We start from the raw sequence: 25413 nt of genomic DNA on the forward strand, positions 1-25413 counted from the left end.
TTCTTATTATATGCTGACATATTAATATCCACAATGCAATATACAAGCTGTTAATTCACTGTTATAATTTCTTATATTTCTTTGATTCAACATATATATAGATTTCTAATCCAGTGATTAACAAGAATTAAATATTTTTAGTTTTGAACCAGGAGCAACACCTAGTGGAGATTTTTAAAACCGTGAACTGTTTTATGCTGCAAATATCAGAGCGTTTAGGAACTATTTTTACTGAGCTATAAATATCTTATTTTCAGAACCTGGTGACCAGAATTCTCAATACAGTTTTAGCACACTGACTTCAAACTGTGCCTACTTGGTAACTACAAACTGGAACAAATGGGTTTGATGAATCAAAGACTGCAATACAAACCTGGATGAAAAATTAGTTGGTGGCCCTGTAAATTGAACCAATGTTATTTAAGAGTGGGTTAAATGTGTTTCTTCTGCCATTCCCATCCTCAGAGCTTTCTAAAATTGCTCTGCCAGAAGTGATAAAGCACAATCAGTTCCTGATTGAAGGGAGTGCTTCTCCTTGATAGATACATTTTGTTTTCATCTCCAGTTTACTGCAGAACTCTGCCCACCAATCCAATCATTTTTTACAGTCTTAAAAGCATGCTTTCAACTTGAAGACGCTTCTTCCACCTCATGCTAAAGAAACAAAACTATTTTTGTAATGTTAAGGACCAATAAACCAAAGGGAGAACAGATATTTTTTATTGCTCACTTTTTACAAGAGCACACCTTCAGCCATTTTCTTTCACAGCTTGACAATATTTCTATTTGCAAATAAACCCAAAAAATAAAGGCAAGGCGCACTAATGCAACTCTTAGTGAAGAAAAATGTAACAAACTGAGCAGAAAGGCATTTCAACTTGAGTTAAAACGACAAGAGGAAACCATTCTGCATTTTAGGTTGAGTGGTTTTAATTAGTGCATAAAAAATGGTTCCAGGCTGCCATTACTGCTAGCTAGTTTCAAGTAAAAGTTAGGCTGATCGGGGGTGGGGTGGGGGGCAACTGTTTTGTAATCGATGAGAGCAAGGTGGACTTATGGGGAAGCATGGGGCTATTTCTAGTCTCTCTTTACAACTTAGCTTGACTAACTATGATTTTGCATGGCATGAGTGTCAGGACAGTTGATTTCACGTGTGTTTTCAGTCGCAGCAATAAGGCTACTTGAACAAGTTACCAGCAGTAGAGCTCATATAATAAATCCAGAACCTAGCAAAGAAGGCTGCAATTCTTTGCATAGTTAAAATGCTTAAATCCATCTGACTTAACTGGACTTATGCACAGCTAACTACACATATGTGCAGCGTAACAGTATAGATCTGAAGTCAGCAATCCAATATGGTATATAAATAAGAGAAGGATTTACATGGGAAAAACAAGTCCATGTAAAAAGATAGGCATACTGGTTCTCATATTACTTGCATGAACACACATGCATTCTGAATCTCCAGTTTACTGTAAGATATAGAACCTCGGCTGCTCTATTAAAGTTCTGAGTCCTGGAGAAGAAAACTGCACTTAGACTTGGGCAGTGTATCCATATTTTCACGTATGCTCAAAAGCACAAATAGTTTGAAAAGTCAGCCTGATGTGTCGACCGGTATTAAGTCAAAAAGAAAAAATAAGCAGACTACTATTACATGAGCTCTGCCAATTGAGAAACTTTTATAGCCTCAGCTTGTGAAGTGTCTTCCTTGTCCAAATCCAGATTGATTGTACTGATATCCCCCTTGCTGGAAATGCTGCTCAAACTGCCCCCCCTGATTAATGTTTTGTGCACCTCTTCCTCCCCAGCCACCTCCTTGCCCACCACGGTTGCCACGGCCTCCACGACCACCTCGCCCTCCTCCACGACCTCCACCTCGATCACTGGTGTGCCCATCTTGATATCTGTTGTCTTGTTGATAAGTGCCACTTCCACCTTGATATCCACTTCCTGAATATGATGATTGGTAACCACCATATCCACCTCCTTGGTAGCCACCTCCACTGCCACCACCATGGTAGCCACCAGTTTGAAATCCTGAATCTCTGTAATTATTATCCCTATAGAGATCTTGATAGCCACTTCCTCCACCATCGGTCCAGCCACCTTGAGGTTTGCCTCCTCTTCCTCCCCCTCTGCCACCATGGTCATAGCCACCACGTCCACGGCCTCGTTCATGACCCCCGTGTTCATGACTTCCTCGGTTGCTGTATGATGAGTCATACCCTCCTCGACTTCCTCTTTCATAACCTCCTTGGTCATATCCGCCTCGGCCTCCTCGGTCATGACTCCCTTGTTCATAGCCTCCACGTCCTCCATATGATGACTCATAGCCACCTCTTCCGCCTCTGCCTCCACCACTTTGCTGCTGAGGACCATCTTGCCTTTTCTGCCATGGTGGCATCTCAGGTGGAGGTGGCTCAATTTCATTGGGTCTCCCACCTCTGTCAGGCACTCGGCCCATAAGCACCTAAAAGGAAACAAAACCAACATGGTGGAAAAGTAAATGCAAAAATATGTCAATATATCATTTTGTGTTTGTTTGTTTTTTTAAAAAAAAACCTGTATAAATTTGAGTCCATGGAAGGAAACAAAAACATCATAAGCTACAATGAAAATACACAATGATGATTTAACGAGGGAACAGAAGCTTCCAAAGATAAACATTAGAAGCATTTACAGGTGTGGAAAATATTCTATAATCAGACTGTTCCAAACACACTACGCTTCAATTAAAGTGCAGCAGAGTAAAGGGGAGACAAGGAAAGGTACAAACTGGGAATATCATCAGGTCTGTTAGGATATAGGCATGGAGGAGAGGAGAGGAGAGGTTCATCAGTCTTGCTCTACTCACTCTATGAACACCCTATAATGTCTTTCCAGATTTCGTCTTGGCTGAAAACCAAAAACATTCCAATTTTGGCTTGGCCACATTGTGACTCTCTTCAAACAATCCAACCAAACTGTCAAGCCACCATGTGGTTGCACGGAACAGTAATTAGTTTGGGGGAAAATTGAGATTTAAAGAATACCATAATCACAATCATGGATTTACAATACAGCTCAAGTCAAACAGATTTTGTTATACAAAGTTCTAAATCTGAAACTCTAAATAATATTCAATATGGGGTTTTTTATATCTGAAGAAAAAAATAGCCTTAAACTGATCGATATAGTATAAAAATAGACTGGGTTATATATACATCTTCCAAAGGTATCAAATAAATCCTTCAGTGGAACAAACCTGGCATTCATTCCTTTCTAATGTCAGATGTAATCTAGAGTATCTCTTACAGATGATTTACTGCAAGCATCTTTACATCCCTGACTACATCTGTAATAAAGCATTACATTACTTTTTTATGAAGTAGCTTGCTAGCCGGTACATCAGTACAAGCATGATTGTTTTGCTTACAAACTCAAACCTTGCTTTTACAAGCAAGTATCAAAATATAAACCAAGTAACTAAATTGCCCTTAAGGACCGGTCGTTTCCAGCTCAGAGAAGGAAGGAAGGAAGGAAGGAAGGAAGGAAGGAAGGAAGGAAGGAAGGAAGGAAGGAAGGAAGGAAGGAAGGAAGGAAGGAAGGAAGGATTTTGGCAAAGGAATTAGGTAAAAGATGGAAGCTTAATGTGCATATATGCACAGAAAAGATTGAAATTTTGCACAAATACATTTTTCCCAATTCAATTCCTTAACAAACACAGATATGTACAAATTAAAAAACATCATCAGAACAACCCAGATACCTTATTAATGGCACACGCAGTCTTTTCTCTGATAGAGCCACTGCTAGTCCTCATTATCTTTGATAAATCTTGTCGAGCTGCCAAGAGGTGTGCAACAGATATAGCACATTTAGAAGATAAGATGGCACGCTTTGGCTGATAGACTTTAGCCAATTTCTCTGTTTGGCTCTATTACAGAGAGGGAGGGAGGGAGGGGAAGAGAGAGAGAGAGAGAGAGAGAGAAAGTGAAGGGAGTCAATTGTATAAAACATTCAGTTAAATAATTATTAAGCATGTAGGCATATGTTGAAACAACATGTGGAAGGTTTTCATAACAATGGCTGTATTTACTCATGAAGTAGTATAAAATGAAATCTTTCTGGCCACATTGGGTTATCTGATGCTGAAACCTTCCCTATTTCTTCTTTGTTTCACCAACCATACTTAGTAGTGTTCTGTTATATATTATGTGAACAGTGTAAACAACGATGTGTAAGGTATACATTGTTTAACAAAGCCATCTCCTACCTGGTGCTTTTAGATATGTTGAACTAGAATTCTATCAAACCACATTCAATTAATACAGGCATGTCCAAAGTCCGGCCCGCGGGCCATTTGCGGCCCGCGGGGCGGTTTAATACGGCCCTCAACAGCCCTCCCTGCTGTATGTAAATGCGGCCCTCCCACGGCCCTCCCTTCTGATTGAGGGCCGCCCCTTCGGGAGCTGCTCCCACCTCCCCCGCCGAGGGGCCGCCCCAGGAAGCGCAGGCCGGCCCAGCTGCCGCCCCCACCCCGCCAGCCAGGCTCCGGGGCTCCACGCGGCTTCCTCCGCCTCCTCCTCCTCCTCCGCCAGGCCTGCTCAGGGCCCGGGGCGGCTCCAGTGCGCAGGGGAAGCGCGCAGAGAGTGGATCGCGCCCTCATCCCGGCCAGAGCGCAGCCCAGAGGAGGAGCCGCTGGGCCGGGCATGCCCTGAGCGGCCGGGGGTCTCCGGTCGGGCCATGCGGCGCTGTGGGCAAGGCGGGGGCGGCCGGCAGGGGTCTCGGCCTGCCCGCCCGTCCCACTGAGCACCTTCCCTGCGCGCCGCGGCTGCCCATGGCGGCGGCTCCCGCGGCACTGGGGCTCCCGGGCCCGGGGGCTCCGGCGGTGCCGGACTGGCCGCTCTGGTACCACAAGGACCTGAGCCGGGCGGCGGCCGAGGAGCTGCTGGTGTGGGCCGGGCGGGCCGGCAGCTTCCTGGTGCGCGACAGCGAGAGCGTGGCCGGCGCCTTCGCCCTCTGCGTGCTGTGAGTCCGGGGACCCGCGGGCGCCGCCTTGGGGATGGGCCGCGGGAGGGAGGGAGGGGAGGGGGCCAGGACGCACCTGCAGAAGACTCCCCCCCGAGGCTGGGCATTCCGTGGCGGCGGCCCCGGAGCCTGGAGCGGGGTCTGTCCAAGCCTCTGATTTCTTTCTTTCTTTCTTTCTTTCTTTCTTTCTCTTTCTTTCTTTCTTTCTCTCTCTCTCTCTCTCTCTTTCTTCTTCCTCTCTCCTGCCTCCATTCTCTCTTCTTCCTTCCTTCCTTCTCTCTTTCTCCTTCCCTCCCTCCCCCCATTCATCCTTTCTCCTCCCTGTCTCCTTCCCTCCCTTTCTCCCCCCTCCCCCTCTCAGCCCTGCCTGGCGCTGGAGTCCCGGGGGTGACCTTCCGCCATGGAATCCGAGACGACTTTTTCGGCTGCAGAAATGTCAGCCTCCCGGGACGGGCTGGGCGACCCCCCGGCGGGGAGAGGTGACTCCCCTCCCCCTTCTAGTGGCTTTCCCGACTCCGGCTGCGCCGATCTGCCACTCCTCCGGTGGGTTGAAGGGCCGGCTGCCTGGCCGAACCGCCGCGCTCCTCCCCCCCCAACCCCGGGCTTGGCGCAGCATCTGTGCCGGTGCAGCGAGGCTGACGGTGCGCGCCTGGCCTGGCTGAGCGGGAGAAGGGCCTGACGGGCGGAGTCTCTGAGCTGGCGCCAGGCAGAGCAGAGTGGGCACCCGGGCTGAGCTTCGCTTGGCAGCAGCGCAGCCCAGCCAGCCACTCCCTCGGCGGTCTTCCCTCACCGGACCGCGGCCGCCTCGCCCTGAGCGCGTGCTTGCTCGCCGCCTCCACGTTGTGAGCCCGGGCGCCGTTACCAGGCGGCGGCCGCTTCCCGCACCTTTTCCTGTCTGGCTGAACCGCCACGCTCCTCCCCCCGCCGCGGGCTTGGCGCGGCGTCTGTGCCGGTGCAGCGAGGGCGCGCCTTCTTTGCCGCCAGAGCTGCCCCGGCTTCGAAGCCCTCTGGCTCCCCTGGGCGAAGGCGACGTCCAGGGAAGGGCGTGTGTGTGTGTGTGTGTGTGTGTGTGTGTGTGTGCACGTGCGCGCATTCTGTGTTTCACAGCCATTTTATGGGCTGGGATGTGGGGAGCTGGACAGGGGTAGGTAGGGCCCTGGCCTAGCAGAATTTGTGAAGTGGTGGAAGTGTGTGAGCTGTTACCAGAGAGTCTGACCTTGTCAAAGTAAGTTTGACAAGGTCAGACTCTCTGGTAACAGCTCACACAGTAAGTTTTAAATTTATTTAAAATACATTGTGAAAACTCAGCTGTCAGTTGATGTTATGTTATAAAATGAAAAGTATGCCATTTGCAATTAACTTGGCATAAAATAATTCATTTGCATTTAATTGTAATTGTTCAAAGAATGTTCGGAAAAATGTTCGGCCCTCCAGCATGTTCACTTCATCCAATCTGGCCCTCTTTGAAAAAAGTTTGGACACCCCTGAATTAATACATTCAATCAGATAAGGCTAAAGTAAGACTTACCCTACCTCCTTGTTGGGACACTGTACAAACAAGTATTTTAAATTTGGAATAGAATTCCCCCCACTTTTGTCAATAGCTCTTGATAGCCATTTTAGTTTAAAATCTCATTTCCATGACAACTAGTAGTTCCTACATCCCTGCTTTTAGCAGAGGTATATTCACTAAAAGCTATGAAAAATCTGTCTTGCAAAAAACTATCCCACAGCAAATAAAGAAGCATAAGATTCTAAAGACGTAGACATAAATAAATGTTCTTGTCCTTTCTCCTCCAACTTTCCATACCTTATACCCTACTTAACTATAGCTGCTTGACCTTTCAGTTCCAGATCTATATCCGTGAAAAACATTCAAAGAACATGTCAGATGATATGGACTTTATTTGATGGTCTGATGGTCTAAGGCATGGGTGTCCAATCTTTTAGTTTGCCTAGGCCAGGGGTCAGCAACCTGAAACAGTGAAAGAGCCACTCGGAACCGGTTCCCTCACAAAAGGAAAAACTGGGAGCCGCAAAAAACGTGTGCGCATTTGCGTACATGCGCGCATGCACAGAACAGGGTTTGACTGAAGAGTGGAGCCAAGGCGAGATATGCACCTACCCTGCATATTTGAATTGATTGGTTGAACTTTTTTAGTCCCACTTTATTTTTTTTGATTGCACATGACAGGAGACGGTTGAAAGAGCCGCATGCAGCTCCGGAGCCGTGGGTTGCAGACCTGTGGCCTAGGCCACACTGAGTGAAGAGGAATTGTCTTGGGCCACATATAAAATATATAATTAACGTATATAAATCACATAATAATGTTAAAAAGCTTACAATTGCATTACTAACTGTCCAGGACTGCATGCAACTGATGGGCTGGACATGCCTAGTCTAAGGCTTTGAGGGGCCATTTACGGAAGTGCTTCTGTGCATATGGCTTAAAATTGAATCTATAGCACATCAATAATTATTTTATGCTGAATACATGGATTTTCCACAAGAATAAGGAATTCAGGAGAAAGAGTTCTACAATGAATGGGATACAAGCAGAAGAAAGGGAAGTTAAAAATTGGACAAGAAAATGGAACAGCCATAGCTCAATGGTATGCAAGAGCTCCTAGCTCAGGGGTAGGCAACCTCGGCTCTTTTATGACTCATGGACTTCAACTCCCAGAATTCCTGAGCCAGCCAAGCTGGCTCAGGAATTCTGGGAGTTGAAGTCCATGAGTCATAAAAGAGCCGAGGTTGCCTACCCCTGTCCTAGCTCAAACTCTTAAACTCTATAGGTAGGACTAGGGAAAGGACCAGAACAGAAAACAAGTATCAGTTTCAACATGTCCTTTTCGAATTGGTGCCTTCCAAATATAGTAAAAAAAATAAGAAGTGGAATGGAAGGAGGGTTGAGGATAGCCCGTCACCCCAGACTTTCCTCTGTCCTGCTACTGCATTTCCCTCTGTCCCTTCTCTCCCTCTTCCTGTCTTTCCACTTGCTTTCCCCACTTTTTACTACTCCAAATAGTACCTTTCACTCTCTGCTTTTCTTCTCCTATTCACAGGGAAAGGGAAGAAAAAGGCACGGGGTTCTACTGTCATTAGTAGAAGAGGCTTGTAAATGGATGCTGTTCATAGATCCTTCTACTAGAAGAGCAAAATGCTGCAAATGCTGCAAAGCACGGTAATCTGAAGATGCAGCCAAAAGAGAGCACAGTGTATGTATTTTCTCCGCAATAATTGGAGGACTCTACTCTGTAACATTTGTTAAACTCATACTTTACTATTAGTGCCAAAAATGACTAGTTTATTTAAAAGGTTAGCCATTTCTCTTCCCATTAATTAATTAATTAATTAATTAATTAATTATATTTATAAAATTTATTGGCTGCCCATCTTACCATAGGGTAATTCTGGGTAGCTTACAGTCATAAAAATATGTCTATCTCTAAAATCAAACATTAAAATCTAAGATCACGTGGGGAGGGCGGGGAAGAATGGGAGGAGGTGGGATCTGTTGGTACTCGATCAGCCACTGTGCTGTTCGCCCAAAGCCAACTGGCAGAGAAAATAGCGGCAAAATAGCAGCAAAGGGCTGGACCCCTCAACTCCCTATCAATACCAATTGGGACCAGCCACGAAGAAAGGAGACAAACCAGCACAGAACTGGGCCACCCAACCCTACCCCGCGCAACCGACCCAAAAAGATACCATCACGGTCGATGGTATTAAAAGCCACCGAGAGGTCAAGGAGAGCAAGGATGGTTGCACTAGCCCTATCTCACTCTCGCCAGAGATCATCGGCAAGCAAGACCAATGCCATTTCCGTCCCATAACCAGGCCTGAATCCTGACTGGAAGGGGTTAACCACAAAAGACAGTTATCTAACTACAGGCAGATAATACATTTTTAAAAAATTGGTTAGAGAAAGCAAACTATACCTTTGCTCGATCTGACCAGCCAAACGACTGCACAGTTACATCCAGACGTTTTACTAACAATTTTCTCCGAACCTCATATTCATTGGCTATGGCTTGATTAATAGCTTCGATTTTTTCCTGAAATGAAAATTCACACATATGGTCAAATCTCTCCAAACCTTTTATTACAGGATTCAGTTCAAATGTCATCTCAAACAAATATATTGGATCACTCAGGCAAAAGTATCAAGTGCACTCACCCAGTTCTAATTAAAATCCCCTATTTTGCATATGGGAGGAACTGTAATTCAATAATAATTATAACAAGGCTACCCTATATAAAATCCTGATTAGAAAAATAATATTAAACTGTGCTTTAGAAAACCGGATTCAAAATCTGGTTTATCCACAAGGAGACACCTAGGAAAGCTGAAATGGAAATAGAACATGATTCCAACACACACCCAGGCTTAAGAAATAACATACAGGAAGCCAAGATTATTACTTTGGAAGTAGCGTTTAATGAAACAGATTCTCTCTCTCTCTGTTACAATTCATATTTTTCTTTGATAGACAATGAACAGAATCAGAGTCACTAGGACACAAACTCTGGAGAACCTCTAGAGGTTCTAAACCAGGGGTGCCCAACCTTGGCAATTAAGAGTTGTGAACTGGTTGGGGAATTCTGGGAGTTGAAATCCGTAAGTCTTAAAGTTTGGATACCCCTTTTCTAAACTATGTTTTTAAAATCAAACAACAATCAGTATTATTTTTCTAAGCTCTATTTTTTTTAACATTTAGCTTATTTTGTAATGTGTTTTACAAAAAAAATGTAAAAATTATTTGAATAATAATGCACCTTATAAAAATATCAAGAACTGCCAGGAACTGAATTTAGTCTGATGTTTGATTCAATTTATTATTATGGAAAACACAGTGGGACTGATCCTCTGGAGAACTATACTAAATTCATTTAACATAATTGCAATTGCTACTACTCATTGAACAGCTGACAATAGTTGAACAGCTGACTGAAAATCAGCAGGGTAAAACAGCTACATTAGAATGCCTCAGTTTACCTTTTAAATTTTTAATTTAAATATGTCTTGCTTCTCGATAGCGCTTAAAATTCCCTACTTAACTTAAATTGCAATGTCATGGCACTCAGGAAAAGTTCCCGGTTTCATAGCAACATAGAAATAAAAGTTTATCATTGTTAGTATCCCTTAAAATGATTTCCAGCAAATTTCAATGACTAGATTAAACTTTCCATTAGAAATGTTCTATCTGCTTTACACTTGCATTTTCAGAATAACTGAGTTGGAAAGGATCTTGGAGGTCTTCTAGTCCAACCCTGTTCAAGGAGGAGACCCTATACCAGTGATGGCAAACCTTTTAAAGACCGAATGCCCAAACTGCAACCAAAACCCATTTATTTATTGCAAAGTGCCAACACGGCAATTTAACCTGAATACTGAGGTTTTAGATTAGAAAAAAAAACAACTCATACATTAACATCTTTTGTCTTAAAAGAAAAACACAATAACAGAGCTTTCAATGATACAAGCAACTTTTTATTGAAAGGTAAAAGTTTGCATATGGCATGCTTTTGAACAATTAATGTGATTTTTGCTGTTGTATGCATGCTGATAATTTGTCTAACCTTGGCTCATACTTTGTAAGTTTGAGATCAACACATGCAGCACTCAGGTCATCGGTTAGTCTGTTTCTGGTGTCAGATTTGATATAATTCAAAGCTGAAAACAGCTGCTCACAAGCATAAGATGATCCAAACAAAGTAAGGAAAGCAATCTTAAGTGCTTTCATTGACTTAAAATTATTTGGCAGAGAATTCCACACTTTAAGAATTTCATTTTCAGAACTAACTGTGCTGTGCTTTATCATCCCTTCTATCTTCGCAAGTGTTTCACGCAGGTCATAGAATTTATTTTTCCAGATAGAGCTTTCTTGAAATTCCAATAGCTCCATTTCCAGATTTCCTAAATGTAACCAGTGTAAGCAGGAAAGATCAAGTTCTTCAAATTTGGCTTTATCTGGAGAAGTAAGAAAACACAGGGTTGTCTCTATCTTATGGAACTATAAAAATCTGTTACTAAAATTCACCTTTGCAGCTGCTACAATGCTAGAAAATTCCTTGTAGATTTTCTGATGGCTTGTATGATTGTCTGCAAATGTTGTAGAATTCTCTAAATGTATTTTTAGATTTGGAAAATATTTCAGCTGCCCACTTTCAAGGTCTCTTTTAAAAACATGCAGTTTTCTCTCAAATGTTTTGATATCTCAAAACATCCTTTCTGCTGTTTTCCCTACATCTTGTAGTTGTTTGTTCAGTACACTGAAGTGTAGTGTAAAATCTGTAAATAACATGAGGTTGGTAAGCCAGGCCATATCAGTGAGATGTGGATATTCCTGCCCTTTTTCATTCATAAACAGCCTAATTTCATCCAAGCAGGCTACAAATCTCTCCAGGACTCGTCCTCTGCTCAGCCACCAGACATTATTGTACATAAGTAAACAATTAGACTGTGCGTGAACCTCCTTAAGAAGTGCTTGAAATGGTTGAAAATTCAGAGCATGAGCCATGATGTAATTCACCATTTTTATGACATCTTTGCTTCTTGACATATAGTACAATGGAACTGAATGACTTGATGTTTTGTTTCTTTAACAAAGAACTATATGAAAGCAGATGTTGCCCCCACCATAGAAGGTGCCCCTTCACTAGTAATTGAAACCACTTTTTCTGGTCTTATGTCTTGTGACAAAAAAGCCTCCATCACAGCATTGTAGATATCTATCCCTTGTGTTCTTTCAGGCAAAGACATAAGTTTCACCAGCTCTTCTCTCATGTCACCAACAGCATAACGCAAAATTACTGCTAGCCTTGCATGATTATTTATATCTGTGCTTTCATCCAAGCACATGGAGTAACAGGCTGCCAGTCAGTGGTGAGCTGCTGACTAACATCATTTGCTGTGCACTGGACTCTAAGTGGCATCTCAGAGATGCGTTGAATAATTTTATCCTTGTTTGGGAAACCATGAAAAAGGGAATTACTCCCAGACAACATGGCCGTTTTGATAATATCCCCATCAGAGAGGGGCTCACCATGTTTTGCTATGCACAGTGAAATTTGAAAACTGGCAGCTGTCAGATAATTTGTTCTAGAAAGATAGTTGCAAAAACTAAGATTCCAGGAATGATATTTCCTTAATTTCCCTTCAATAAACTCCTTTTTTCAGTTTCACCAATTTTAGCAACACTTTTGTGGTTGGTGTCAAAGTGCCGTCTGACACCTGATGTGCAACACACAACACTTTCATTACATAGAATACATAACACTTTCCTATTGCGTTCAATCACTCCAAATGACTCTGTCCAGGCCTCTTGGAATGATCTTTCACTATCTGTTTTTGCTTTTTTTGCTGTACTCATTTTTGGGTGTTCAAGACTTGGAATCTACGAAAACATAAAATTTAAAAAGTCAATGTCTTTTCTTTTTCCCTTCTCCCCCTCACTTTTCCCTTTTTCTCTCCCCCTTGACTTGCAAAAGCCACCTCACTCACTCAGCTCGCAAAAGCCTCCACTCGCTCTCACTCACTCCCCTGTCTCTTTCAAAGACTTCTCGCCCAGTCTCTCCCCCACTCACTCCTCCATCTCTTCCAAACACCACTTGCTCACTCGTTCGCTCACTGCCCCATAGCTTCCAAAGGCCACTTGCTCACTCACTGCCTTGTAGCTTCCAATGCTTCCAAATGCCGCTTGCTTGCTTGCTCACTCAGTGCCCCGCTCACTCAGTGCCCCGTCGTTTCCAAACGCTTCCAAATGCCACTTGCTCACTGCCCTGTAGCTTCCACACTTCCTCGCTCGCTCACTAATGCCCCATCGCTTCCAAACGCCTCATGCTCGCTCGCTCACTCATTGCCCCGTCGCTTCCAGACGCTGCTTGCTCATTCGTTCACTCACTCAGTGCCCCATCACTTGCAAACACTTCCAAGCACTGCTTGCTCACTCCATCAGTGCCCCGCCTCTTCCAAACACTTCCAAATGCCATTTGCTCGCTCGCTCACTCACTGCCCTGTAGCTTCCAAATGCTTCCAAACGCCACTTGCTTGCTCCCTCAGTGCCCTGTTGCTTCCAAACGCTTCCAAATGCCACTTGCTCTCTCACTTACTCAGTACCCCATCGCTTCCAAACACTTCCAAACACCACTTGCTCGCTTGCTCAGTGCTCAGTCACTTCCAAATGCCACTTGCTCGCTCGCTCACTTGCTCAGTGCCCCATCGCTTCCAAACGCCACTTGCTCACTCACTGCCCTGTAGCTTCCAAATGCCACTTGCTCGCTCACTCGCTCACTTACTGCCCCGTTGCTTCCAAATGCCTCCAAATGCTGCTTGTTCACTCACTCATTCACTTACTGCCCCGTCACTTCAAAATGCTTCCAAACACTGCTTGCTCGCTCGCTTGCTCACTCAGTGCCCCGTTGCTTCCAAATGCTTCCAAACGCCACTTGCTCGCTACTCTGGCAAACTCTGGGGCGACAGTGCACATGCCCACAGAGAGGGCCCTGAGTTCGCCATCACTGCCCTATACCATTCCAGGCAAGCAGTTGTCCAGTCTCTTCTTAATCCTCCAGTGATTGTTCTCACTGTTAGGAAATTTCTCCTTAGTTCTAGATTGCTTCTCTCCTTGGATTAGTTTCCATCCATTCTTTGTCTTGCCTTTGATGCTTTGGAAAATAGGTTGACCCCCTCTTCTTTGTGGCAGCCCCTTTGTGGTAGCCCCTCAAATATTGGAACACTGCTATAATGTCCTTCTTTTTACTAGACTAGAATACCCAGTTCCTGCAACTGTTTTTCATATGTTTTGGCCTCCAGCCTCCTAATCATCTTTGTTCCTCTTTGCGGCATTCTTTCCACAGTCTCAGCATCTTTTTATAATATGATGACCAAAACTGGATGCAGTATTCTAAGTGTGATCTTACTAAGGCAATTTTCAATGCTACTTCATCTAAGGCAACATTAAATAAATGTGATTATGACATTATATCGTAAAATTTTGGTTTTGATCAATTTATCCAGCTGCCCTACTTGGCATATGACTCAGAACCACATACATAATCAATGAACAATAAGAAGTCAATAAGAGCTACCTAACAAAACAAAGTATAAAAACATAATTCAAAACAAGTGCTGGGGGGGGGGGACTCATTCAATACATCAGACCATCTCGGACCCAATCTGTAAGGAAAATAGATGTTCCAACACCTACCAAACAGGGCCAGTCAAATCTCAGGAAGGGTATTCCAAAGGGTGGGAGTGACTACAGAGAAGGCAGGCTTCCTGGGTTCCGATAGATAACACTGCTTAAGTAATAGGACCCAATAGAGCCTTGGTGGAGCAGTGGGCTAATGCCTCCTTAAGTAACACCAGCTGCCTGCAATTAGTGCAGGTTCGCATCCCACCAGGCTCAAGGTTGACTCAGCCTTCCATCCTTCCGAGGTAGGTAAAATGAGGACCCAGATTGTTGGGGGCAATTAAGCTGACTTTGTAATAATGCCGCTTGGGGGTGTGTGAAAGCCCTAATAAGCAGGCATATACATAGAATGAAGGCTACTGCTAAGCTTGTAAGCCGCCCTGAGTCTTCGGAGAAGGGCGGGATATAAATGGAATAAAAATAAAAATAAATAAAAATAAAAGCATGCCAACCTTGTCAGATTTTACCTGAGAAGCAGACATAACTCAAGATTACAGTCACACAGGTAATCTGTGCTGTAAAGGGCTTTGTAGGTAACAACTAGCATATTGAATGTCTCCCAAAGTCCACTAGTAATGACAGTCTTTAGACAGGATTATCTTGGAACATAAAATGTCCAATTCTCCTTTATTCAGAGGTATTAAGTATTCATAATCATAACATGGCTTGAAAATGTGGGACAGCAAAGAATCAATGTCCTTACATGTATTTTGTTTCATTATTCTCTCTAAAATTTAGAATTATGTTTGGAATTTCATCTTATCGTCAAAATTAGAATAGTTATATTCTGATACAGAATTTTATTTTTTCTATTTTGAATGACTTAACCCATTTCCCTGAACCAACCATTTATTGTTCCAAATGAAATAGTGTTAGTCTGAAGCATGTTTGTTTCCTATCCTTTTCTTTGCAAAGCATTACAATCTGAATAGTTTCTAGTTCAATTTTCAATCCTATGAAGAATATCCATAAATATTTTCAGAAAATCATCTGATGTATTCTATAATTTCAGTTTTTATAGCCACCCACATGTACACAATTCTAGGAAGTTAACCAGAATTTAAACAATAGAGCAGCTAAATAATATTCCAATGGCCATACTGGGAAAAATTCCATAACATGTAGTATACCCTTACTAGCAGGTATATCCCAACCTCCTCCACATCCCAGTGTTCAACAAATACTAACAATAACATGATGGATTTTCAATTTTTTAAAAAAAGCATATCACATGCTTTGTTGTTTTAATACAAATGCATGGCAAGTGCTACTAAATAAATACCAGTAGTGAGATTTGTAATCAAATCCTTACCCAATGGACTGGACCCAATGGTTTCGACAATAAAGGTTTTCCTACGTGATTTGAAGGAACCTTTGCTAATGTTTCTTTTAACTGCAACAAAATAAAATTGTATTAGTGGATTATCTAAACGAAAAGCATAAATATACAGATACTCAAATTTCTCTGTCAGATCTACGTATAATTAACATAAGGCAGGACAAGATGTGCTCAAGGATGTCTTATCTTTTCATCTACCTTTCTTCTCCCAACAGTTGTTCCATATGATCACCTAATCTTCCAGAAAAAATTTTTTTAAGAATGGTGGGCTGCAGGAACAGAGGAGGAATTACCCCTCTCACTCTGCTTTCAAATGGAACTGCTATTATATTTTAAAGAATTCCATGAGACATTATATTTTTTATATCAATTGCATGGTACAATACAGGAATTGTCTTGATAAAAGAACAGGAATCTGTTGCAATGTTTTAAAAAAAAATAAAATGTATGAAATCAAAATAAAAGAATGATATAAAATCCATAGCATGTCAATATCGTTAACACATTATGTAGCACAGCAAAAATTCAAATTTAAGGGAAAAGTTTTCAAAGAACAGAACTACGAAATAAATGGATTTTACCTATAGTATTCAAAAATGGGTAATAGCTTCTTTATTCCAGCAATCTTAAGTACAATATGAAATCTGCTGAGCACCTAACGGAGCCTAATATAATTGTTTACTACCTTTATTCATTTTCTATTATAAAATTAATACTAATATGGTAGCTACAACATTTTCTCACATGGATCGGTACCGAACTGGATGATTCTGAAGACTTCAATGTTTGTACCTTTTTGGTTGGCATTATAAAAATAAGTCTCTCCCATGGGTTTTGGAAGTTGTAGAGGGACCAAGGGATCACATGTTTGTTTTTTACATCAATAATATATTTTAAAATCTTCATTTCATGTAACTCTGGAGAAAAAATGTGGGAGACTCCTGCATATTAGCTTAGCAAGAAATAACTGAACAGCCTTAAAACTAGGGATTTTTCTTTTTCAGATTGTCATGTTGGTGATAATTATGAAGAAATAACAGTTTATTCAAAGCACCTGAACACCATGTTCTACAAGCCAAATCGGACATAAACTGTGATAATCTCTAAAGCAACTTTTTTTGATATCCCTGCCAGTTAAAATGAGCCTTCTAAAGTAATGATTTTTTTTTGTAGTATTGCTACACTTGGGTGTAGCTATTCCCATTCCGCCAAGGTGGCTTACTTTGTGCCTATTTTAATTATCTTTCCAGAATAATATGCCATAGTAATCACTAGCTGTGCACTAGAAAGTTACTGTATATTCAACCTTTGATTCTTACCTTTTTTTCTATTCCACTGAAGAACTGGAACATTGTTATGTTGGCTGGGGGCTTTGACATGCCTAAAGCAATGCATATGCCTTTTAATTCCTGAAATACTTCACTACCAGCACCTTCCTGAGCTTTTTTGGGGGGAGCATTTACATACAGCATTCTAGCAGCTTCTAATTCTGAGACGAGGTATGCTGAAAGATGAAAAGTTACCATTCAGTACAGCAGAGATCATTTTCAAAAGTCGAAGAGGAGTACTGATTTTAAGCCAAAAATATAATTTCACAACTACATTGTGAGAAATGATTAAATCAAAGAACAGCCTTAAATAGGATGACCCAAAGGTAACTCTGTAGCCAGCAACAAATCTGCTAGAGACCAGAGAAAAATTAATTACTGAGTCAGAACACGGTATTCACAGGATATTAAGGAAAATTAAACAAGGTGGAGATCGCCTAGCTAAAATGGAATTTTATTTTCATGTGTTTTTCATAAACCAGCCATAAAAATGTGCATTCAAGAACAGTTTATAATCTAATGACCAACAGCCTTACAGAGGAACCTTCTGTTTCATAACATCACCTGTGAATTTCTTTTAACTGTCAATGCAGATCATCTTGCCAGCAAATTTTATTCTTAACAAGCAAGGGAAAATGTGCTGATTTTGATTTTGACTCAACAACCAATACTGTGGCTACATTCTGTGCAATGGTTAGAAATTATTCTTTAGGCTTCTGATTTACTTGGGACACAGCACAGTGCTACTCAAATATTTTTGATGTTATTCCATCCTATGAATAAGAGCAACTAACAAATCAGGATAGTACAAGAGCTCAGTGTTAAATTATTTCTTTTCCAGCAAGGTATAAATCTGGGTTCCCATGGTACAAAGAGCAAAAGTTTGATGAAAATGTATTGTGTCTACAAACCAAGAATCAAGCTCAATTAACAAGCAGGACACTGCCCGTTCCTAATTGAACAAAAATTCAAAAATTTCAATTTACTATTCTGTTATACCCATAGGACTTGAAACTGGTGCTTCAGTAGATCCAATTTCAGTCTCTCTCCAATTACTATTAATCCCTTTCTGTAATTCTAAAAATCAAAAGTGGCTTAATAGTACCACCATTTGACGAATACTATACTTACTATATAATTATTTTCTTCATTTTTTATTGTTTTCTGAAGTTTCATTTAACTTACTGAGGAGCAGGAGGCAGTTTTTTTGATTGAGAAGGCGCTTGGTGACGTCTCCTGATGTTAGTGTTGTATAAGGACAGTTCATTTCACCTAGTAACCCACTAATTTCAAGCTGGAACTCATCTGCTTCACTTGGACCTTAAGACAAGAGATATTTTTAGGTTATAAAGGTTCACTGATTAAATGTCCAAACAAATAGTCAAAGTTGATTAATGAAGTTTAAATTGCATTATTTTCCTTGTAAACACAAATAAATTTTTCCAATAAAATTAAAAACTAGAAAGCACTGAGAACAAGGAGAGAAAAATGAATGATTCCATAGTAAACTAACCTTTTTTGCTTATTCTTAATAAATATAAACACATAAATGCAATTATTCTTATTAGCTGCAGCCCTCCATAGTTATTTTATCACAAAGTACAAAAAACCGTTACATTCATACCAAAGGAGATACATAATGCCGAGATTAGTAAGAATTATACAACTGTATAAATGATGCTAGGATCCTGATTACTCACTGTTAGTTGCTTGTACATTTTCCTCTAGCTTGCAAAACACTCTTAACTCTGAAACCAACCAAGCACAGAGCTTGGTGTATTCGGGAGAAGTGGCTCCACCAGAAGCTGCCAGGGCCAGAGCTCCATCTTCCAACAATGGACCTTTGTAACTAATAAACAAACAAATAAATCTATTTCAAATACATTGTGCGATGCACAGGATACTCAACTGAATGTATATATAACAAGAGAAATTACAGGACAGGCAAGTCCTTGGATTACACCGGCATTTGCGACCAGGACTGTGGTAATTAGGGATGCAGCCACAAAGTATGCCATTACATGACTCCATAGTTTAGCTAGGTAATCCCAGGAGTCACAGTTGCCATCCTAAGTCCAGGATGTGCAGACTGTTAAGCAGGAAAAAGCAGGAGTCAAAGGTAAGGAGCATGGGGGTCTGGGGGCCAGTGTTGCTGGGAGGAGAAGGTGATGGCTGTGGGCAGGCACTGAGAAGCACAGGTGGGAGAGTGAAAGCTGCAGGGTAGTGGGTGGGGGTGCTAAGGAGCATGAGCAGATGTGGGGGCGGGAGTGCCACAGAGTACGAGACCTCTGCAATCTCATGCTCTATAGTGGGAGCCCTCGGGAGAAAAAGCGGCAGGAGAGACTTATGGGGGCAATTTGCAATTTTCTTTGCCCATTTCCACATTGATTTGCTTGTGGGAAGCAGACAATGAAATTTGCAAACAGTGATCACTTTACCATGTCTCACTACAATGTCATAATTGCAAGCTGGGCACCAAGCATGCAGACTGCAATTGTGGAGATGTTGTGATGGTTGCGACTTCGCAGACCAGCTTTAAGTCCCCTTCATTCAGAGCTGTTATAATTTTAAACAGTTGCTGAACAAGTGATCATAACTTGAGAACCTACATGTAATTAGAAATAATCATTACTGATTTTAAGGAAACTTCCTGCCCAATAAATGAGCTTAGAAATCTTGTATCATCTCCATGAAATTCAAAGTTTTATTACATGTATATTTATTTTTTTCCTCATTCCAATGATGTTTTACCCTTATTTCTTTTTTGAGCTCCTTGTATCAAGGACCTGTACTATGCAACAATGGGAGAATCAATGGAAAAAATACCAAATTTGTGGTCAATGTCATATGTGGGGAGAATTGGTGATGGATATTTTATTGATGGTACTTTAGTGTTTAAAAATAGACAATTCATTCTCTATAAATTTTTGGAAATGTATCAATCGTTGGATTATTTTTTATTTTTGGTAGCAGTACTGTAAAGCTCACACTTCTGGAAAATAATTTCAACACAATGAAAAGATGTTAACAATGGATTTCTCTTTTCAAGTTGCTACTAAATATTACTAAATCTTAAGCAAATGTTTATACTTTTTATGTGCTTATTAAATTCTGTCAAGTTCCATACAGAGTTTTATGTAATACTTAAATAAGAACAAGATATGATATAAAGTCATAGAAATTTTATTAATGAAAATGTAATTAAATTTTAAGGTTGGAATTTAAGGAAGGCAAAAAATATTTTTTTAAAAAGCATCTCTCACCCAAATTACTGGGTTTTTTTACGCATCCACAGTAATCTCTTAGCCAAGTCTCTATATAGGTTAACTACAGATTTTTAAAAATATGTTCTTGAGATTCCAAGCTGAAACACATGTGACAATTCTCAATGATTATAACATTACTTCCTATTTCCAGTTACAATGATTGAAGATTTGTAGAGCAAAATAGATGGCCATTGGTTCTTTAAAAAAGTGTTAGGCATTTTTTGTCTCTGGTGATCATACAAAACTGCTGATTGTATCAGTTTACAACAGCTAGAAAAAGATCATTTCAACAAAACTAGTACACTGTAGTGTAATTAAGAGTACTGGACTAAAATCACAACAATCAAAGTTCAACTCTCCTTTCATCAACATAACTCAGAGTTTGGGAGATTGTCATTTTCTCAGCTTAGCTTATTTCATAAGGATGTTGCTGTGAGGATAAAATTAAAGGAGAGGTCCATATATGCAACTTTCAGTTCCCAGAGAAAAGGAACAATGCAAGTGCAATAAAACATCACTAGATGGTGATGTTGTAGTACAGATGGTGCACATTTAACAACCACTCCTTCAGTGATCATTTGAACAGTGGCTGCACCTAACAAGTGGTACTTACAATATGTTCTCAAAGTTCCAGCTGTTGCAGGGCTCCCACGGTCACACGATTGTGATCTGGGTAGTTGGCAACCAGCCTGGATTTCTGACCATCCTATGCTCACGAGATCACAATCTGCAACCTTCTCTGCTGGCTTCCACAACAAAGTCAATGAGGAAGCCAGCAGGAAGTCAGAAATCACAATTTGCTGTCGCTACATGGTGCAGTCTCATAACCTCATGCTTTATGACATTGTTCAGCAATGGAAAATCCAGTCCCAATTATTACTGTCAAGCAAGAACTACTGGTATAACCATGATATCTTATCTACTCATAAGACTTCTTTAGATGTTCTGAATAGTTAGCAGAGCATGCTGTATTTTAAATTTGGAGAACTCAATTATTACTATGTATATATAATTCCTACCGTAGTGGCTATATGAACATCACAGATTTCCACTGGATGCCTCACAAATATGGTGAATGCTAACTCCTATAGTATTAAGTGGCATTTTTAAAAGTTACTATAAGATTGTTCAGCTCCTGCTATTCACCACTGAAAGAGTCTGCCAGCCCAACCTTCATCATTTTTATTACTGCTTAGATGTAGTACTCATAAACACATTTGGAAGACATTATGCTAGGAAAGCTGATCTGGTCATTTTTGCAACATGTTGCTCACATCAGCTCACTCTCAGAAGCATTTTCATGGAGTCAACAATTCCAAATTGGTGAGTGTGACTGATTGAAGTCTCACTCTTTTCAACTTCTTGTATTGTACACATTGGATGCACATGATAGGAGGTGAAGCTTCAATCACCTAGTTCTGCCTACCATTCTGATGCTGCAGATGCCCATCCTCAATATCCTGCATATAATAATCCGCTGCACTTTGTTGAATCTTGCATAGATATTTGTTTACTTACAAGTTCTAAAGTATCTACCTTCTGCAGAAAAATGCACACATCATATTTTCTACGGGACTCAATAGTATTGCATTCACATCACAGACCACCAATCTACTGTTCTCAATATTCTAAAATTAAAGCCTTGAGAAATATTGACTATAAATATTACTAAAGCATAGATGCTGTGATCACAAGAAATCAATCCCAGTTATTTCAGTTTCTGAATTTTCTTTGCAAAGATTTCTAATATTGTAATACTAGACAGATTAAACATATCTACACTACTCTCCCATGAGGCATAACACAGGTAGTCCTCAACTTACAACAGTTCATTTAGTGACCTTTCAAAGTTACAACAGCACTAAATAAAGTGGCTTATGACCATTTTTCACAGTTACAACCTTTGCAACATCCCCATGGCCATGTGAACAAATTTCAGATGCTAGGCAACTTGTTCATATTTAGGATGATTGCAGTGTCCCGAGATCATTTGATCACCTTTTATGATCTTCTGACAAGCAAAGTCAATGGGAAAGCCAGATTCTCTTAACAACCAGGTTACTAACAATTTCAGTGATTCACTTAACTGTGGTAAGAAATGTTGTAAAATGGGGCAAAACTCTTGTCTCACTTAACATACATTTTGGCTCAATTGTGGTCGTAAGTCGAGAACTATCTGTATTGGGCAGCAACTACATATTCTGAGATCCTCCTTCACCATCATAAATATACTCATTTTGCCCTTCCTTAGGAGGAGTTTCCAGTTGTCTTTCATCTAGACTAGTTCCAATCTACTTGACTTCAGTTACCATCAGGTATTCCAAGATCATTAACTGGAGTGAAGGAAATGAATTTTAATATGGTACAAATCTTATCCTGTTAAAAGTCAACTGAAGATCAGCTGACAAATCTCCCATTTCCCCCCCCCCCCGCATAACGGAACAGTAATAGGAATTAAATTAAACTAGACATTAGGTAAACTAGATTTTAGTTCAAATTGAGTATGTCTAGTTTAACGAAGAGAAGGGCTAGGGGTGACATGATAGCAATGTTCCAATATCTCAGGGGCTGCCACAAAGGAGAAGAAAGTCAAGCTATTTTCCAAAGGACCTGAAGGCAGGACAAGAAGCAACGGATGGAAACTAATCAAGGAGAGAAGCAACCTAGAACCAAGGAGAAATTTCCTGCAGTTAGAACAATTAATCAGTGGAACCACCTGCCTGCAGAAGTTGCGAATGCTCCAACACTGGAAGTTTTTAAGAAGAGACTGGACAGCCATTGGTCTGAAATGGTATAGGGCAGGGGTCTTCAAACTTGGCTCTTTTATGACTTGTAGACTTCAACTCCCAGAATTCCTCAGACAGCATGCCTGGCTGAGGAATTCTGGGAGTTGAAGTCCACAAGTCATAAAAGGGCCAAGTTTGAAGACCCCTGGTATAGGGTTTCCTGCCTGAGCAGGGGGTTGGACCTCCAAGTTCCCTTCCAATTATTATTATTATTGTTATTATAATTATTATTATGGGAAAGGGAACATATTCAGAAAAGCATTGTGATCACCCCAAGAGACAAAGAGAGCATAAAAAAACGGAGCAACAAAAAAGATCCATATATATATATATATATATATATATATATATATATATATATATATATATATATATATATATATATATATGGATCTTTTTTTGTATATTTGTTTTCTGAGGTTTTCGCGGGTGTTTGTATGTGGATCTTTGGTTATTCGGGTTTTTCCCCGCATATATATATATATATATATATATATATATATATATATATATATATATATATATATATATATATATAATTTTCTCATACTCACCCAAGGTCTTCAAGTGACTCTAAAATGTCATTCTCCATGAGTTCCAGCTCCATTCTGGGGCTTCAGAATGAACACAAAAGGAAAACAAAAACTAAACTCTGGAGCCTGCAAACGATTGGGAGGAAGGAAAAAAAAAAGATTCAATGAATCTAACCGACTCCGAGTGGAACGAGCCGTTTTCCTCCTCCCTCCCCTCCTTCCCTCCCTTCAATCATTAAGGGGCGAATCTGCCTCACCTGAACTCTAGGCGCCTTGCGTTAGGAGAGACCCACTAAATTCCTGCTCCCCTTCCCATCTAGGGTGACCCCAAATTAAGCCGCGCCGCCCGCCCGCCCGCCCCCCCCCCAGCACTTCGTAACCTCGCTATTTATACAGTACTGTATTCAGAAACACAACATCTTCCTTGTCCCTCTTCGCTGCAAAGGCGCGTGGGCGGAGGGGGGGTTCCATCACCCCTCTCTCAGCTGCACCCCCAAACTCCCAGCGTCCTCACCCACCTCCTGCGCAGCTGCTACGCCGCCGAATGCTGCTGGGTTGGCATGTCAGAAGGAGGCGGGGGGAAAGGGCGGAGACAAGGAAAGCCCCCCCCCCCAGCATGACTGACCTCTCACCCGCCTTCGAAAGGTCGCCCAAGCAAACGCCTGGTTAAATAGGTTGCGGTCTGCGTGTTTCTAAACTCGCCGGCTTTTCCCCCTCTCGCTTCATTCGAACGGGTCAGTTTGAGAAAATTCCGCCTTTGTCTCTGAGGGTAAAAAAAAAAAAAAAAGGTCGGCTTCGAAGCGCACTAAGCCTATTCTGGCAGGCATAGCAGAGGACAGCTATACAAAGAATCCCTTTCTGTTTTTTTTTTTTCTGCATCTCTGAGGAGACCACGTTGGAAAGCGTTAGGCCTAAAAAGGAAAGAATGACGTAGAGGGGTAAAGGGACGAAAGTACTTCAGGCGACAGCCGTTCTCTTGATCAAACTACAAATCCCAGCATGCTATCAGGTGTTTCTGTAACCTACGGGAGGTGGTTATGCTCGATGAACCTTTCGAGTCGAAAGCACCTTTTGGCTCCCTCGTGCGATTGAGGACTTTTGTGAACGTAAGCGTCTAGCACAGGGGTAGGCAACCTCGGCTCTTTTATGACTCATGGACTTCAACTCCCAGAATTCCTGAGTCAGCTATGCTGACTCAGGAATTCTGGGAGTTGAAGTCCATGAGTCATAAAAGAGCCGAGGTTGCCTACCCCTGGTCTAGCAGCAGGATCAGAGGACTATCTCGACGTTATATTTCAGTTTAGCTTCTTTATTACCACTAGGTGGGACGTTTTGAACTTATTACGTTAGCCACTCTTTTGATAGAAAAGCAAAAATTGAATATAGATCAATGCCAAGATTAACTGCAAAAAAAAAAAGAATGAATTGAGTTGGAAGAGGACATCTAAGCCACTGAGTTCAACTATCTGGGGTTGCCACATAGAAGAAGGAATCAAGCTATTCTCCAAAGCACCTGAGGGCAGGACGAGAAGCAATGGATGGAAAGTAACCCAAAACAGAAGCAACCTAGAACTAAGGAAAAAAATGCTGACAGAACAATTAATCAGTGGAACAACCTGCCTCCAGAAGCTGTGAATGCTAGAAGACTGGAAGTTTTTAGGAAGAGACTAGACAACCATTTGTTTGAAATGATGGTATAGGCAGGGTTTCCTGCCTGAGCAGGGGGTTGGACTAGATGACCTCCAAAGTCCCTTCCAACTTTATTATCTGCTCAGTGCAGGAATCTAAAATTAAAGTATTTGGGGGAGATGATTGGCTAGCTTCTATTTAAACATCTAGTTAAAGAAAGCCCACCTGTAACTTTCTATTTCAACCTGTCTTTTTATAGTCATTGTGTTCTGGATGATAAAAAAAAATCCTTTCTTGCGAAACAGACTGTTGCCTGTTTTA

General features: G+C 41.3%; 1 protein-coding gene across 6 annotated transcripts; it reads right to left on the reverse strand.

The window, feature by feature from the left end:
• Positions 1-703: 703 nt before the first annotated feature.
• On the reverse strand, positions 704-24199 carry FAM98A (family with sequence similarity 98 member A). Of its 6 annotated transcripts, none has more exons than XM_083362262.1 (9): positions 24089-24199; positions 23485-23589; positions 18579-18727; positions 18064-18198; positions 16870-17054; positions 15524-15604; positions 8956-9072; positions 3752-3919; positions 704-2473 (listed from the first exon to the last, which is right to left on the reverse strand). In XM_083362262.1, the coding sequence occupies exons 2-9, from the start codon at positions 23535-23537 to the stop codon at positions 1691-1693; spliced, it is 1671 nt and encodes a 556-aa protein (XP_083218388.1). In that variant the 5' UTR covers positions 23538-23589; positions 24089-24199; the 3' UTR covers positions 704-1690. The 6 variants fall into 6 exon arrangements, with proteins under 6 accessions (XP_083218388.1, XP_083218387.1, XP_083218389.1 ...); XM_083362261.1 differs by lacking the exon at positions 24089-24199 and adding an exon at positions 23982-24034; XM_083362263.1 differs by lacking the exon at positions 24089-24199 and adding an exon at positions 23863-23881.
• Positions 24200-25413: the final 1214 nt, after the last annotated feature.

This window comes from Vipera ursinii, assembly GCF_947247035.1.
Source record: "Vipera ursinii genome assembly, chromosome: 1".
NCBI lineage: Eukaryota > Metazoa > Chordata > Lepidosauria > Squamata > Viperidae > Vipera > Vipera ursinii.

Bases quoted from the DNA above. Each gene is read 5' to 3' on its own strand.
- FAM98A (XM_083362262.1), bottom strand. From the start codon at position 23,537: ATGGAGCTGGAACTCATGGAGAATGACATTTTAGAGTCACTTGAAGAC. The intron at 17,055-18,063 runs GTAAGTTAAATG...TTCATCTTTCAG, and splicing joins AAACTGCCTCCTGCTCCTCA to CATACCTCGTCTCAGAATTA. The intron at 9,073-15,523 runs GTAAGGATTTGA...TTTTCATTTCAG, and splicing joins CATTGGGTCCAGTCCATTGG to GAAAAAATCGAAGCTATTAA.